The sequence below is a fragment of the Nycticebus coucang genome, chromosome 2 (genome assembly GCF_027406575.1).
Source record: "Nycticebus coucang isolate mNycCou1 chromosome 2, mNycCou1.pri, whole genome shotgun sequence".
Classification (NCBI taxonomy): domain Eukaryota; kingdom Metazoa; phylum Chordata; class Mammalia; order Primates; family Lorisidae; genus Nycticebus; species Nycticebus coucang.
In genome coordinates this window covers 4996858-5013642 of record NC_069781.1, presented here as the reverse complement: position 1 = coordinate 5013642, position 16785 = coordinate 4996858, and the positions used below count along the sequence as shown (strand labels likewise).

At 51.7% G+C, this 16785-nt stretch overlaps 1 protein-coding gene across 2 annotated transcripts in view; it reads left to right on the top strand.

Moving 5' to 3' along the window:
- The window catches only part of CFAP77 (cilia and flagella associated protein 77), a 132092-nt gene extending 124128 nt beyond the window's left edge, over positions 1-7964 (top strand). For both annotated transcript variants that reach the window (XM_053559112.1, XM_053559104.1), the window contains one exon: positions 7109-7964. In XM_053559112.1, coding sequence (XP_053415087.1) covers positions 7109-7231 — 123 coding nt within the window. In that variant the 3' untranslated portion in view covers positions 7232-7964. The remainder of the gene's footprint in view (positions 1-7108) is intronic.
- Positions 7965-16785: the final 8821 nt, after the last annotated feature.

The window sequence follows — 16785 nt, the reverse complement described above, 5'->3', positions numbered from 1 at the left end:
AGGGGCTGGTATGTCTAGCAAGCAAAAGAAGTAAAGATAAGGTGCTCGTGGCTAGGATAATGCTCTAGCAGCATGCTGTGAAGTCAAGGCCAAGCCAGTAATTAGCTGTGTGCTCTAGGGCAGGTGAGTTAACTGCTCTGAGTGGTTTTCATTTGTGAAATGGAGATGATAATACTTCAGAACCTCAAAGGGTTCTCCTGAGGAATATATAAGAACACTTCAGCTGTATGCTTGGCACTTAGCATGTACTGATACTGCATTTTTTTTTGAGGTGGGTTATTCACTTTCTGCTTTGATGTTGAAAAACTAGACGAAAGCATTTTTCTTTTTTTTTTTTAACAGAGTCTCATTATGTTGCCCTTGGTAGAGTGCTGTGGCATCACAGCTCACAGTAACCTCCAGCTCTTGGGCTTAAGTGATTCTCTTGCCTTAGCCTCTGAGTAGCTGGGACTACAGGCGCCCGCCACAATGCCTAGCTATTTTTTGGTTGTAGTTGTCATTGTTTGGCAGTCCCAAGCCAGATTCGAACCTGCCAGCTCTGGTGTATGTGGCTGGCACCCTAGCCCCTGAGCTATAGGCACCGAGCCAAACAAAAACATTTTGATCATTTAGAATGCTTGTTAGGGGTGGGAAAGATAGGATTTAAGAGATCTGCTTGCTGGCCGGGCCTGCTGACTCTCTCTGTAATCCTAGCACTCTGGGAGGCCAGGGTGGGTGGATTGCCTGAGCTCAGGGGTTCAAGACCAGCCTGAGCAAGAGCGAGACCCCATCTCTACTAAAAATAGAAAAACTTGCTGGGTGTGGTGGTGGGCTCCTATAGTCCCAACTACTCAGGAGGCTGAGGCAAGAGGATCACTTGAGCCCAAGAGTTTGAGGTTGCTGGGAGCTGTGACACCACAGCACTCTAGCCTGAGGCATTAGAGCAAGATAAATAAACAAATGAATAAAAAATAATGAACACATAAAAGGCCAAGGGCCACATCTGATCCCCTAACCCAGGTCACATGGACATGCTCTCTGTGTCACTCCACGTGGAGATTTTCTTTTGAAAGTAGAACAGGCTTCTCACGCTGGAGTACAAAGATCTCAGGAAATACCAAAGGGTCTGATTTATGCAGATTATTTTGGCACCAAAGAAATTGAATTAGAAATCACTACCAAACCTAGCCCATAAAATTGACTGCCAATTTATTATAAAAGCATACTTGTAAATAACCTAGGAATCAAAGGAGAAATCCAAACCGAAATTAGATTTAAAAAGACTGAGCAAAGATATAGTCGAAACTTGTGAGCGGAGCTAAAAGAGAATTCAGAAGGAACCGGTTGCTAATGCTATGTTATATACATGCAAACATTAGGAAGAAAGAAAGATGAAAAGATAATTAGCTAAGTCAACAACTCTAGGTACTAGACAGACAGCCACAGGGTAAACTCAAAGGGGAGCAAAGGACATGAGGAAGTTAAGAGCAAAATTAGGGAAATGTCAAAGGTACAATTAAGGGTATCAATCAAATTGGGGCGGCGCCTGTGGCTCAAAGTGGTAGGGCGCCGGTCCCATATGCTGAAGGTGGCAGGTTCAAACCCAGCCCCGGCCAAAACCCACAAAAAAAAAAAAAAAAAAAAGGTATCAATCAAATGAAAAGTTAACCCATTGAAAGTACAACAGAAAAGTGCAGGTGCTTTTGAATGAATCGGGAAGCAGTGCCAGGGCTCCAGACCCTGGGCGGCGCCCTGTGGAGCTGAGGAGACCTGGCGGGGGTCTCGTCTCATCTCTGGGCCTCGATTTCCCGTCTGCGCTATCTATGGGGGAATTGGGTCAGGTGATCCCTTGGGTCCCTTCAACCCTAACTCTTTGGGAATCTTTTATTCCAGTCCAGTTTGGGACAGGTAAAGGATATTACCCAGGGAGGAGAACCAGACTCGCCAGGCGTGAGAATACAAATCTCTGCTCACCCAGTGACCCTGCTGCGTCTTGCTGTCCCCAGCTCCACTGGCTGCTTCCACTTCCTGGAATTTGCTCCAGTTCCTCGCACCTCAGGGCAGATCCTACCACCTGCGACGCTTCCCCTTCCTTTTTCCCTGGAGAGACCTTCCTGCCACCCCCCACCCCCCCGCCCCGGGTTAGATTTCCTCAGTGCACAGCTGCATCGCGTAGCCCTGGTCTAACTGTCACTAAGTAACCACATGTGTGGCATTCAGTGACTTGAGGTCAGCCGGGTCTTTGTCCCTGGGGCCCAGGCCCATCTTCCTCCCCAATGTTTCCAGGGCACTGCACAGTGGCGGTGCCTGGTCTTTATTTGTGCAATGCTGTTTAGATTTTGTGCTCTGAGTTTAAACAGGACCAACCGGGTGAGACGCCCCGCCCGCCTGGCTCCAGGGGCTGCTGGTGGGCTGTGGCACTACCTCTTATTTACCTGCATTGACCTTAGAGCAACTTGGAGCTCCATTCAGCAAAGCTGTCTTCTGCCAAAGCCGTTACAATTTCTTAGCTCCAGGCAGAGACAGACCACAGATGGCTTAATTTAGAAGTAGCTCAGAAGGAATTTCTTGCTCCATAGCTCTTCAGCCTTTGACTCTGGGGGTCCATGGGGTCGTGACCACGCAGGGGCTTGAGGCATGACTTGTAATAAAGCTCATCTGCGGCTGAGCTGTTCTTTTTTGGGGGGGGGAGCCTGTGGAAGAGGAGCCGTCCTACAGGCAGACTTCCACTCCCTCACTTGCGAGCTTTCACTAACAGACGCTGAACTTGTGATGGAGAACTTGGGACCATGAGTCCCATGGCCCTGGGTTCAACCCATGAAACCCTGGCCAAGTGACTTAACCTCCTGGGGCTCCACTTTCCCATCCGTAAAATGCAGACAGTGACAGGGCCACCCTCATGGGGCACTGGGACAGAGGCCTGTGCAAAGTAGATTCACAGCCCCTTGCAGAGTCTATTCTCATTCTGACCATGATGACAAGGGGCTGGACATGCCAGCGATGGGCCTCCAGGACAAATTTTGCAGAGAGGCACCCAGCTAGCTATATGGCCTCTTAGGGACTTGAACTCCCCTGTTTTCTGGTTCAGGATTTAGAGATGTCATGGGTGTAGAATAGGCCCAATCTCTCTTCTCTTTCGAAAGGCATCTCCCACCTGGGACGGAAGCTTCCATCCTCCTGCCTGGGCACAGCCGCCACCACCCTGCACACTCATCTGCCCAGGGAATGGTCTGAGGTCTGTCCTGGGCTCCCCTAACAAGTTACCGCAAACTTGGTGGCTCAAAGCAATAGAAATTTATTCTCCCACAATTCTGGAGGCCAGAAATCCAAAATCAAGCTGAGGCAGGGTGGTGCTCCCTCCCCTCTTGCAGCTTCTGGGGGTTCCTGGAGGTCCCTGGCTGTGGCTGAGTCCTCTAGTCTCTGCCTCTGTCTTCCCATGGCCTCCTCTAGCTTCTATCTCTCAAAGAGATGCTTGAGATTGGACCCACGTGAATAAAGCAGGATGGTCTCGTCTTGAGATCCTTAATTACAACCACAAAGACCCCTTTTCCAAGTAAGGTCACATTCACAGATTCTAAGGACTGGGACATAGTCGTATGCTTGTGGGGTCATGATTCAGCCCACTGCAATAGCCAAAGAGGGGAGGGTGGAGACCTGGGAAGTGTGGGCAGCAGAGCTGTCGCCCACCCCCCATCCCCCCCACGAAGATCCTGGAGCTCAGAAAGGCAGAGATTGGGATGGTGGCAGCCAGGGCTGGGGGGGAAGAGGTGGGGAGCTTCAGTGCTGTGAGTGTGAAGCTTTAGTTATGCAGAGTGATAAGTTCTAGAGACGTCTGCAGAGCCCTGGCTGCGGTTAGCCGCAGCATACATACTGTGCCCTGCACTGAAGAAATCTGCTAGGTGGGCAGATCAGACCTCATGTCAAGGGTTCTTACCAAAAACATAAACGAAAAGCCAACGGGGCATGAGGAGACTTTGGAAGTGATGGACATTGTGGTGATGGTTTCATGGGTATTTGCTTATTTCCAAACTCACCAAACTGTGTACATTAAAACATGTGCAGCCTTTGTTTATCAATTATATCTCAATAAGGCTGTTAAAAATATTTTTTAGGCCAGGCACCGTGGCTCACGCCTGTAATCCTAGCACTCTGGAAGGCTGAGGAGGGTGGATGGCCTGAGCTTCAGGAGTTCCAGACCAGCCTGAGCAAGAGCAAAACCCCGTCTTTACTAAAAATAGAAAAACCAGCCAGGGGTTATGGTGGATGCCTGTAGTCCCAGCTATTCAGGAGGGTCACTTAAGCTCAAGAGTTGGAAGCTGCTGTATGACAACACAGCACTCTACCCAGGCCGAAGGAGCAGAGATTCTGCCTCAAATATATATTTATGTGTATATATATACATACACATACACATTCATACATATTCATATACACACACACACACATATATATATATATATATATTTTTTTTTTTTTTGGAGACAGAGCCTCACTATATCTCCCTGGGTAGAGTGCCGTGGTGTCACACCTCATAGCAACCTCAAACTCTTGGGCTTATGCAATTCTCTTGCCTCAGCCTCCCAAGTAGCTGGGACTACAGGCGCCTGTCACAACACCCAGCTATTTTTTTGTTGCAGTTGTCCTTGTTGTTTAGCTGGCCCTGGCCAGGTTCAAACCCGCCAGCCTTGGTGTATGTGGCTGGCGCCCTAACCAGTGAGCAACAGACGCTGAGCCAAAAATATACATATTTTTTAAAGGAAAATTATAGAGATATTGTGACAATATGGAAAGTTGTTTACACAGCATTTTGAAAAACTGTGTATAAATTATTATTACTTTTGTGAAAACATGCATATAAACATGATAGCAGCTTTTGGGTCGAGCTCTGGGGCCTCTTTGGGTTCCAAGAGCCCCAATGCCTGTGTTCCAAAACACAGACAAACAAAAAGACCCTGTTGGGACAGGCCGGCAGGAATGGCACTACTGCCCATCTAAATGTCACCCAACACCGTGGAAAGCTGAGGCCTGAGCTGGCTGGACGTGGGACTGCTGGGTGCCCCAGCCTTCCTGAGCATCTCCAACCGCCCTTGGGGCCACAGGAGAGTAAAGCCAAGTCGTCACTTGCCAGAGGGCACAGCAAGCCCGGTGCCCCCGGCTTTTTTTTACTTGCTCATTGTGTAGGGTCTTCTCTCTTCTCAATAATTTTTGTTGCCACTTGGGGACTTTTCTGAAACTTAGAGATTGAACCAGGAATAAAATCATGGTTTGATGGGTCAAAATGAGGAGAGTCCCCAACATGGAGCCCTGTGTCCAATGGGCATCAGGGCCTGGTAAGGGCCACTGTGGTGGCCTTAGCAGCTTTAGGGTCGGCTCTAGGGCCTCCTTGGGTTATAAGACCCCCAAGGCAACTCTGATGCACACCCTGAAAGTCCCAACCTTGAGGCTGGGGCTGAGCCCGAGAAAAGTTGTCACCGAGGGTCCATAAGGAGACTCATAAAGGGCCACAAACCTCCTGAAACAACCTGCACTGATTTTTCCAGAAGAGAGTCATGGCTCTGTGCAGAGTCCCCAGAGGGTCTCATCCCCTACAGCCCAACTCCTAGGGAGTAAGGAGTGTGGCGGTGCCTGGCATAACTGAATCTTCTCATCACCATTTGCTTGTTACGGGCTCCTGGCAAACTTCCACAGCCCCTGCCTCCTCTGCGCCTCAGTGGGTTTGGTGTGGGGAGCAGCCCCACGCACAGCTGAGCAGAGTGTTCTAGAAAGACTCCAAAACTTAGAGCCCAGAGGTTGGGGGTCTCTGTCCCTGTGGGGCCAACCCTGAACTGAACTAACTGAACTCTGCTCTGGGCCTCAGTTTCCTCACCTGTAAAGTGACAAACACAATCCAGGTGGGTTCCACGGGGCCCAGAGCCTTTTCCCTGCAGGTTCCTCCTTGTCTCCTACTCCCTTCTGCTATTTCGTCCTCACCCCAGCTTTCTTTTCTCACCTTCCATCACCTTACGGCTGCCTGCCACCCCATGAGCTCAGCTGACCATTCCCAAAAAGAACCTCATGGCTGTCCAGGGCATGGGTCCTGTTTTATCCTGAAGCCACCACAGAGCCTTCGGCTGCCCCGAGGCGTACCTGTCCTGCCCTCCAGCTCGCCCACCATCCCCTCGTGTAGCCTCATGAACTTGGCTGCCTGCAGCCCCAGGGCCAGCGCAATGCTGCCCCCTTTGCCTGGGGAGGCCCTGGTTGCCCTTTAAGACTCCCATGCACATACCTGTGCCCGAGGACTCAGGCCATTTGTCCTCTCTGCACACTCCCCAGCTCTCTGTCCGTTGTCATGAAATAGCTGTGTAATATTGTTGGGGATTAAAAGCTCCATGAGGGCAGAGCTGAGGCCGTCCCTGCCCACTGCCTGACAGAACTGGGCTCAATTACTGTGTGGATGGACGAACGGACAGATGGATGGACCGTGAGCCCAAAGCTCTGTTACCCCGTGCCTTCCTTAGGTCCTCCTGTGGGAAGATGCCCTGTTAGGAGGGTGTTGCCTCGGGTACTCAGTTGGGCTCTCTCACAGCTGGAGGTGATATAAGAAGCGGGCTTCATCCACCACCATTTCTTGAGAAGGAAGGGCAGGCTGAGATATTGGTGGTGGCTCCCGCTCCTTGGACCTGCCTCCCTCACGTTTTTCCCCACCCTGGGAGGACAAGGTGATGTGTTCTGGTGCTGTCGAGAGCCAACACCTTGACCCCACAGTGGCTGCCAACGGGCAGGAGGGCAGTGAGGCCAGCAGGGTCAGGAGGTCCCCCTGGAGAAGGCAGCTGCTCGGGATGTTCTAACGGGGTAAAATCAGCGTGTGAAAGGTGACGCTGGCTGTAGGTCCCACGGCACAGTGATGTGGTCATTGCTGGGTAATATCCGTTGAGCATATATCTTCCCAGACACAAGCTGGGCAGAAGGAAGGACGTGGCCCTCAGGCAGCCCACCCCGCTCAGCACCTGCTGCCACTTCCTGCCCTCTTAATCCCATTTTTATTAAGTCTCCAGGATTGAAATAGGAAATGGGTAAGGGAGAGGGGAGCAACTGGACCGAGACTCCCAGAAGACGCGGCTCACCCTCCTGCTCTGCTCTCTGTTCACAGGTGGGCCGGCACCTCGATACGTTCCCCACAGAGGCAGATCGCCAGAGGGCATTCAAAGCCCACCGGGAGGAGCATGCCGTCCGCCAGGGCACACTGCGGATGGGCAACTACACCCACCCCTAGACACTCAGCTGTCAGGAGAAGCCTTCTCAACGCAGTAGAAAATTCCCTGAAGGACTTAATTTTCTTGGCCCAACTCCTACACCATGCTGTGTTTATGCAGGTGCTGCTGCTATAAGGACCCGAGTCGGGTCCTAGGTTCATTATTTTGGTAAGAGTTCCCCCTTTTTAGGTTAGCCTACTCTAGTCTTACCATAGCCCCGGTGACCCTCCCTGCAGACTCCTCCTCCTCTTACTCCTCAGGCAGGCTCCCCCTTGCCTCTTTTCTCAAGGCCACAGCTGACAAGATAAACCCAAATTACAAGGCAGTTCTTTAGACTCCAAGCTAAGGGTCGACTCTATGGCTCTGCCCATTAAGTGTTAAGAACAACCTGTGTATTTCCTGCAGAAAGTGTGACAGTGACATGCTTTGAAAGCCCTCATTTTATATTCCAAACACGAGCTTTAATTGCTCTTTTTGGGATGCCTCACGTCTCATCACAACAGTGTTATCTCTCTGGGACCCCTGACAGCAGGAAGAACCCGTGGTTCATTACTTGGGCCGGGCCATCCCACTTCCTCAGTGCAGTGGCCCTGTCAATCAGGAGGCCGAGGCGGACCCTCTACCAAGACAGACTCTGGCTGCTCAGCATCCCCCAGGGGGAGGGCATCAGGGCGAGCGGGCAGGCTAGAGGCCACGGCCTGCAGAGCTCCTTGCCCGACTCCCGGCCTCCTTCCCTCGTCTTCCTGTATGTTCTTTGGCTTCTTCCCACAAATTATATGCTCGTCTATTTTAAATTCAAAATGCTATTTGTCTCCCTCCTTTTGTGTCTTTATTTGAAAACCAGTAAACCCATAACTGGTGAATGAACCAACCTGAGATTCGTCAGGCGACGGTGCCACAGCACAGAAACTTTTCCAAGTAGATGAACCCCCAAGACGTCGTAACAATGCCTCTTCTGAGGGAGGCAACATCTCAAGTCTGAGGATTCCCCCAGTGCTGATCTTCAGCCTGGCACTGAACCCAGAACTCCAGGTTCATTTATCCAACTGCCCACTCGAATTCCCCACCCGGGCGCCTGGCATCGAGCCCCAAGCCTCCCTCCCTCTGCCCCCTCGGCCTCTCATGCCTATTCCGTCAACCAGCCTGCAGTGTTACTTCTGGAAACACACCCGATTCATCCACTTCTCTTTGCCTCCACTCCTGTGCCTCAACCCGAGCCCTTGTTATGTCTCTGGAGAGCTGTGGTGGGTCCTTAATTGCCTGACACGGTCCCCTCAGGGTCCAGTTGCTACAGAGCAGCCCCCGAGCACCCCGCGACTCCTTCGCTCTTGAAGTCAGACCCAAAGTCCTGCAGGTGAGGCCTCGGCCCCCTCCCTGCCACTCCTGACTTAGGCTTGAGGTTTCTTTCCCCCCTTGCCTGGAGCGCTTGGGCACCAGACTCTCGCCTGCTTCCTCTCCTTCTTTGTTCAGATATTACAGTTCAAAAGCCAAGTCTCTGCTCAAAAAGCCTTCCTGGGACTAGCCCCCAGTTCTGTTCCCACTGATCTCACCATGAGTTTCTCTTTTTTAATTTGGTTTTTTCCACCATGAATTTCTTGATTTGTTTAGGGTTTGTCTTGCCCTCTACAGTGACGCTGCCCTGATCATGGATCTAAGATCCCAAGGCCCATATTCCACAGGTCACACATCCCAAGGGTACTGAGTAACGTCTGCGCCTTGGATCAGGTCCCCTACAGGCCAGGCAGGGAGCCTCCCTCAGCCTTGGTGACTGCCTAGTGCCCTCAGCCATTGTGGTGCTACAGAGCTGAGTGAGCTTGTTGATCAGCTGTCCCCTACCCCCCCACCCCCACCACTGTAACTCGTTAGAAGCCAATTCCCTAAATAAGCCACACACTAGCCCCCTTGAACAGGCTCCACCCTGCCCTCAGGGTTCCAAGGCCCCAAATTCCCCACCCACCCCCAGCCTTCTTCCCACACTGACTCCACTGACTTCAACCCACACAGGCCAGAGGCAAACCAGAATCCTCACTGTCTAGACTAAAGCCACCCAGAAGCCACTCGGCACAGCCAGTCAGGCGAGAGTGCCGGGCCCACAGCCTGGCCTGAACCGCGCCCACCACACAACCTCGCTGACGAAAGCACAGACAGCTCCCTGGATGTCAGCAAGTGTCCTAACCACTCACTCTGGGCCTTCCCTGTGAGACAGGACCCCCATGCTACAAGAGGGTCCCATGAGTTAAATTAGGTGACGACCACATGAAAAAACATATTGTGATTAGTGCTGGATTTGGAAGCAATAGATAAATATGAATGACTGTTCCCTTATTTTGCTGACACATACAGAAAATGGGCAGCTGCTAGAGCCCTGGGAGTGAAAGGGGGAGGAGGACAGGTGTGCAAAGGGTCACAAGGCTCTGTGTCCAGATATTTCAAGAAGGTAAAGAAGGGCTGGGCACAGGGGCTCATGCCTGTAATACTCGCCCTCTGGGAGGCGCAGGTGGGTGGATTGCCTAAACTCAGGAGTTCAAAATCAGCCTGAGCAAAAGCAAGACCCCGGCTCTACTAAAAATAAAAAACAGTTAGCCAGGCATTGTGGCTGGTGCCTATAGTCCCAGCTACTTGGGATGCTGGGGCAAGAGGATTTCTTAAGCTCAAGAGATTCAGGCTGCTGTGAGCTCGGACCCAGGGTGACACAGTTAAGACTCATTAAAAAAAAAAAAAGGTAAAGATGTTTTGAGTTGAGCTCACTGTTTTGCTGGAAACCCCCTATGGAAAGGGGAGGGAGGCACAGCAGGAGGCTGATGAGTTTTCCAGCAGCCCCAAAATTGGGCCCTAATCACCATGGGGTGGAACAAGTCCCCTCTGAAAGTGATGTCCCCTGAGGTCCTCCCAGGCCTCCTCACCCAAGGCCCCAGACCCAGGAGGAGGGATGGGCTCAGCCAGAAGCAGCTACATAAGTGTCCTGTTTACCCAATCACTCCTTGCCCATGCTCTGTGGGCTTTGCTAGGGCTGTGACAGATGAGCTGGGAGCACCACTCTAGACAACTCTCTGGAGTCCTTTGCACGCTCGGAGGCCAGGCCGGCCACGGCTCGCAGCCGAGTGAACGTCAGCTCCTTGTCCTACAGTGCCACCCACTGGCAAGTCTGAGTCAGCGGCCGCGGAGGTTTCCGGGCCCTGCCTCCCTGCGCTCTTCCCTCCCTGGCTTCGTTCTTCCCTCCTTATTAATTATTTGTACCTGCACAGACTCCCAGGTCCACTGCTGATCCTGGACGTCCTGTCACATCAGCCGAACCCCTGTCCTCAGTTGGGCTGACTGTGCCTGGGGACCCTACAACTCCTGCCCTTCGTGACCCGGATGGACTCCCCAGAGGGCCCTGCCCTGAGAGGCCTCGGGCAACGTCTATTTAGTCTCCTCCTCTTTCTATCCCTGGAAGAGATGCTGGCGTCCACGACACAAGCTAGGCCAATTCATATCCCTTCTCAAGTTAAGGTGGACAGAAACGGGGGAGCTTAGCGTTCCAGGCCAAGTCCTCCTAATCACACACCAACAAACGCCACGTGAGGTGGGGTTGTCAGCGGCATGAGGTTGTGCACCTGTTTTGGTTAATTTCCTCATTGATTGTCATTTAGGGACATTCTACCTACTGGTTGGGCTTCTTGGCAACACCCCATTGAGAGGGAATCTTTAGAAAAGGGACCTAGGGAGATGGAAGGGGCTTGAAACGACTCAGAGCTCCCAGGAGAAGACAGGGTTGTAGACCTATTTTGCAGCAAAACCAGGGCAGAACTTCTGGCTGGTGGACCCAGATTTCCTCCCACACTGACCCCACTAACTTCAACCTATGTCCAAATTCTTTTTTTTTTTTTTTTGAGACAGCCTCACTTTGTTACCCTCAGTAGAGTGCTGTGCTGTCATAGCTCACAGCAACCTCAAATTCTTGCTTCAACCTCCCAAATTGCTAGGACTACAGGCGCCTGCCACAACACCTAGCTATTTTTAGAGATGAGGTCTTGCTCTAGCTCAGACTGGTCTTGAACCTGTGAGTTTGGGCAATAGACCTGCCTGGGCCTCCCAGAGTGCTAGGATTACAGGCGTGAGCCACTGAGCCCAGCCCTATGTCCAGATTCTTAAACTAGAGCTCAAACCTGGTTCATTCTCTGTTTCTCTCCCTCTATCTTTATCTCTCAGATACAACCAGACATTAATAATTTTCTTGGCCAGAAGAAAGGTATCAGGGAGCCGACAGCCACATCTGCTACTTGCCTGGTGGGGGCTCCTGGAAGCTAAGGAGGAAACAGTGCTCACGGGCCACAGATCCCACCCAGGGAGGTCCCTGGATCCAGATAGGAAGGGTTCAGCTCTTTTATTTACCCATCCCGTTGCACCAATTAGTGCTGGTTTGGAAACAGCAGATCTAGGTCAAGAGAAGGCCCATCTCCACTGCTGGGAGCAGCCCCCACCGAGGTGCCATCCCAGCCGGGCGGGTCTGTGCTTCCAGCCAAGCACCTTCTCACAAATTTGTCCTTATGGACCCAAACATTCTTTTTACTGCATTTCTTTTTTTTTTTTTTTTTTTTTTTGGCCGGGGCTGGGTTTGAACCCGCCACCTTCGGCATATGGGACCGGCGCTCTACCTCTTTGAGCCACAGGTCAGCCCTACTGCATTTCTTTTTACTTGGGGAAAATGTTGATGCTTCACTTCATCATTAAGTAGGAGAAAAAACGCTGGATTGGCTTTTATACAGGATCTGAGAACCGAGAGCAGGAAACCTATAAACTTGAATGCAGAAAGGGGAATTTATCTATGCCGGGATTTAGATGGAGGGTTGTCACTGTATTCTGTGAGTTCCATGCGGGTGGGTCCACCCTGTCATGCTCCATGACTTGCCAGCATCTAGCATGACACACGGGACAGAGCGTGTGCTTGCAAGGAAGGGAGGAAGGGAGAGGGGGAAGGGGGAAAGAAAGAATGTTCTCTTCCTGACTTCAGGAGCTCCATGGAGTTTCTAGTTAAAACGAATACAAATGGTTGAGAACAATGTGACCTTGGAGCCCATAAATTGTCCAAATCCTTCTTCAACCCATCTGTTTGCATACCAGAGAAATATTAGTGCCCCCAGGCCTGGCCCCTATCATCTCAACCTTCTGACCACATTGCCTTAAAAACTGGTTTTGGCCTACAATGCCTCTTACAAGGGTACATGTGAAATTTACTAAATGTAGAACATAAATGTCTTAACACAATAACCAAGAAAATGATGTAAAGGCTATGTTAACTAGTTTGATGAAAATATTTCAAATTGCATATAAAACCAGCACATTGTACCCCATGATTGCATTAATGTACACAGCTATGATTTAATAATTAAAAAAACAAAAACTGCGGGCGGCGCCTGTGGCTCAAAGGAGTAGGGCGCCAGCCCCATATACTGGAGGTGATGGGTTCAAACCCAGCCCCAGCCAAAAAAAAACTGGTTTTGGTATAGAGGCCATGGACAAAGTTGGAAGCCAATTCTAGAGAGGGCTGGGGAGACAAGCCTGAGGGCTCTTAACTTGCCAGAGCAAAAGAGCTCTAGCTATTTGTAGTGGTGGCTGCGTTATGAATCGCATAACTATTTTTCAGGACCTGAGCCAAGTGCAAGGATTCCTACACTTTGTGAAGTAGGCAACATCATTTCATCTTGCAGCTGGGAAAAAAAAAAGTTCAGAAAGCAGTGATTTGCTTAAAACAAAAAAAGAAAAGAAAGCAATTTGAAGGCCACAGAGCTGGACTAGGGGGAAGCTGATGAGGCACTTGCCTAAAGCACAAATTTATGGTGGTGCCAACAAGCTCTGTAACCAAGACGATTGATTTTTAGTAACACACACAGAGAGATAAAGAGAGGGTCTCTGTCACCTTGGGTAGAGTGCTGTGGTGTCATAGCTCACAGCAACCTCAAACTTCTGGGATGATGTGATCCTCCTGCCTTAGCCTCCTGAGTAGCTGGGACTACAGGTGCCCACCACAACACCTGGCTATTTTAGAGACAGGGGTCTCACTCTTGCTCAGGCTGGTGTCAAACCTGTGAGCTCAAGCAATCCTCCTGCCTTAGCCTTCTGCAGTGCTGGGATTACAGGAGTGAGCCTCTGTGCCCAGCCTTTAATACAATATTTTTAAATCAAAATTTAAAAATTCATGGTGGATAAAATACCAACATTTAAAACAAAGACTCATTTGCTTTACCTTGGTCCCAGACCTGGATTCTACAGCCAGATTCTAACTCAAGTCTGGTGAATTCTGAGGCTTTTAAGCCACAATTCAAATAGGAGCATAGACCAAGTAGGATCGCGTAGAAGCTTTGAGTAGATCTCTAGGGTGAGGCTCTACCTGCTGAGCAAGGTAAGCAAAACTGGATCTCTAGCTCCAGGGCTGAGGGTATTGGGTAGACGAGGAGGAGGGGCTGGAGAGAGTTGAGAAGAGCCCTGGCCTAGCCAGAGGCTCAGCCTCACCCTCGTCCATCCGGATTTAAAGCCAAACCCAAGCCAAGATCCCCAGGTGGAACAGAAGGATTCTACACCATGGGCCTCTCCACCCTTGCCCCTCACTACAAGCTCTGATGTTAACACCTTTGTACCAAGAGGAAAGCTGAGGTTGGGGCAACAGAGATCAGCTGTCCAAAATGGGATAAGCCAGAGCCTTCTGAGGGCTTCTCTGCCTGCCCTGGCCTGGAGAAGAGCAACTCTCCTTTGTGACTCTCCCTCTGTGGGTGAGTGGTCTTGGACCTTCTAGAGCTCTGGGTCCGTCAAGAAAGAGGCTAACAGTTTAAAGAAAGCAATCTCAAAGGACTACAGGCAGGGACTAGAATCGGAAGCAAGAGATTTAAAGAGAAAGTGAGCAGCTGAGGAAGGGGCTGGGGTCTTGCAAAGATGGCCCAGAGCAGAGAGCTTGGATACAGGAGCAGCAGTTCTGGGCCTGGGTGAAGACTGAGGAATCCTGGGAGCCTGGCCCTAGAAGTGCCCTAATAACACTAATTTCTTTTCCTTGCCTTGAGGCCCCCACACCCCTGCCCCCCCTGCCAGCCCCTGGGGAGGAGGCCAAGAACTGCTGAGGAAGAGGGCTGGGGCTGGGGAAAGAGGTCTGGGTCCCCTCCCGCTGTGTAAACAGGGGCTCAGAGAGGTCAGGCGACTCTCCAGGCTCCACATCCGGCTCTTTTAGGCCCCCAAACCCCCGACACCCCACCACAACCAACCAGGCTTCTTTCCTGGTAGATTAAGGGTTTACTAGATCCTTAGGAAAATGCAAATTCCTGGGCCCCTTCACAGCTAAACAAGAGCTCCGGTGAGTGTACACAGACCTCTCAGGTGGCTCAGGCTGAGATGCTAGAACCACCCACATGATGGAAAAGAGAGAGGAGGAGGCATCTGTGTGGAGCTGGAAATCCCCAAGAGGAATAAAACAATGCTAGTGAGAGAGGGCTAAATCCTAGGGTAAACTCCAAATGAAATAAATCCCATAGCATGTTTTATATCATAATAGGTGGCAGTAATTCAATACTAATGAGAGCAAACCAACAACTTGATATTCTTGGGCTCCAAGTGCAGAAGCAGCTGGTGAGGGATGCAGGGGCTTGGCGCACACTTCCTTTTTGACCTCTAAATGTTCATGGTGCCCCCACTCCCTGCCCTGGCTCTGACCCGGCCACAGCACCTAGCACCTTCAGAGGCTTTGCTTTTTTCACTGGGTCTGAGATCCAAACTCCAGCACAGGATCCCCAGGCCAGAAAAGGGCCCAGCACTGCCAGCTGCATGTCCTGGGAAGGGGCAGCTTGAGACCCTCCCGTGGGCAGAGGATACTCTTGGAGCCCAGTTGGTCCCATAGATCTTTGCCCAAGGACAAAACCATGGCCACAGGAGGAGTATCTGCCACCCCACAACCTAAGTGGGGACCTCAGAGGCTCCCAGGAAGATCAGATTTCTCTAGGGATGTGAGGGGTGGGGCAAGCCAGAAGAAGCTGGGGAGAGGTGGGCTGGGGAGAGGTGGGCGGTGGAGAGGGAGGTGTGGTCTCCAGAGGTGTCCAGGAACAGGAGAAAAGCACAAGCTGGGGGTTGCCTGAAAGGGCCCAAAAAAGCCCCTCCTCTCGGTTTATGGTCCCCTCGCCATCCACCAAACTGAAATAAATGACCAGCGGGCTCCTCCAGCCATGGGAGGCTCCCACTACAGCGCCAGCCAGCAAGCCAGGGCTGAGAACTCCCGCCTTCCCAACAGCTTGCAGCCGAGCTGGGCCGCTGTCCCCTGGGAACCACCGGTCTTCGCCCCCAGCCCGCCGGCAGCCTGGCCGCTTCCAATCTGCTGGCTGGTGCAGGGGGAGAGTGCTGGGAACTGGGCGTGAGGCCACTGCTGACCTCGCCGGAGGGAAGAGAAACTTTTCTGCCCCACCTGGCCAAGCCTGGCTGCCCCGGCCAGGCCTCGGGTTTGGGGGTATTCGGGTGCCTCATGATCCTGCTGTGGTCTCAGATGCTGAGCCTGATGCAGGATCCCGGCTAGTTGTGTGGGGGCCAAGAGACGGGGTGGTAGAAGCGTGAGAGTCAGCATGGGAAGGCCTGGACTCTCGGACATCTGGAAGGGCACCTCGGGCCCACTGGATCCCTGGATCCTGCCTGCAGGTGCCTGGGCTCAGCTCCCTCTGCTCTTTGGCAGCAGAAACCGGAGCTGGGCTGATCTGTCGACATTCCTGGACCCCAGCACCAGAGGCTGCTCCCAGAACTGTACACTAGAACACCACGGAGGAGCTGCCAGGGTGAAGGAGCCTATTCACAGTGAGAAGGTTAGGGTTCCAGCCCAACCCCAGCGAGCTCCAGCTCCGCACACAGTAAGCTGACCACACGCACTTTCTCACATTCCTATTCAGAGAGACAAAAACACCAGTCCTCCCCAGACGGCTCCATGGAGGGGCCAGTGGTCGGGAAAGGGGAACTCATCATTGCCTTCTTTGTCCATTCCGCGCCTCCCTCGGGTCACAGGGACTTCTCATGGTCGCCCTAACACCCGACACGACCTTCCCATGTTATCTACCCTTGCCCTGGAGTGAAGCCACCATTCTCATCACTTTCTGGGCTGACACAGGCTTTCCTCACCCCTACTAAGCTTGCAAGGCCCAAAGAGGCGAGAAAGGGCGGGATGCAAATTGTCCTACAGGGAAATATCTAGAACCCAAAAGAAATGCCCTGAAAACAACATAACGGATTAAAATTTCTTCCCCACACTAGAAAAGGGGTTCTCCACCACCAGTAATTCTTTCTTCCATTGGGTATAGTCGTTTTCTGAAGCTGGAGGAAGGAAAAGGGGGGAAGAAGAAGGATTTACGAAATACCCACGGACAAATAATCTGAATAACTGTGGGAAAGGGTCACGTAACACTTAAAAAACGTCCATCCCAGCCCCCCGGGAGCGCAGCCCCCTCCCCGCCAGCCGCACGCCCTGGGCTGAGCCTCATCACCGGCCTAATGAAAGCAAACCGCGTGGAAATCGCCGGTAAACAGTTGGGTCTGTGCTGTAATTAATTCAGTGTCTCTTTTAATCAAACTGAAAGGG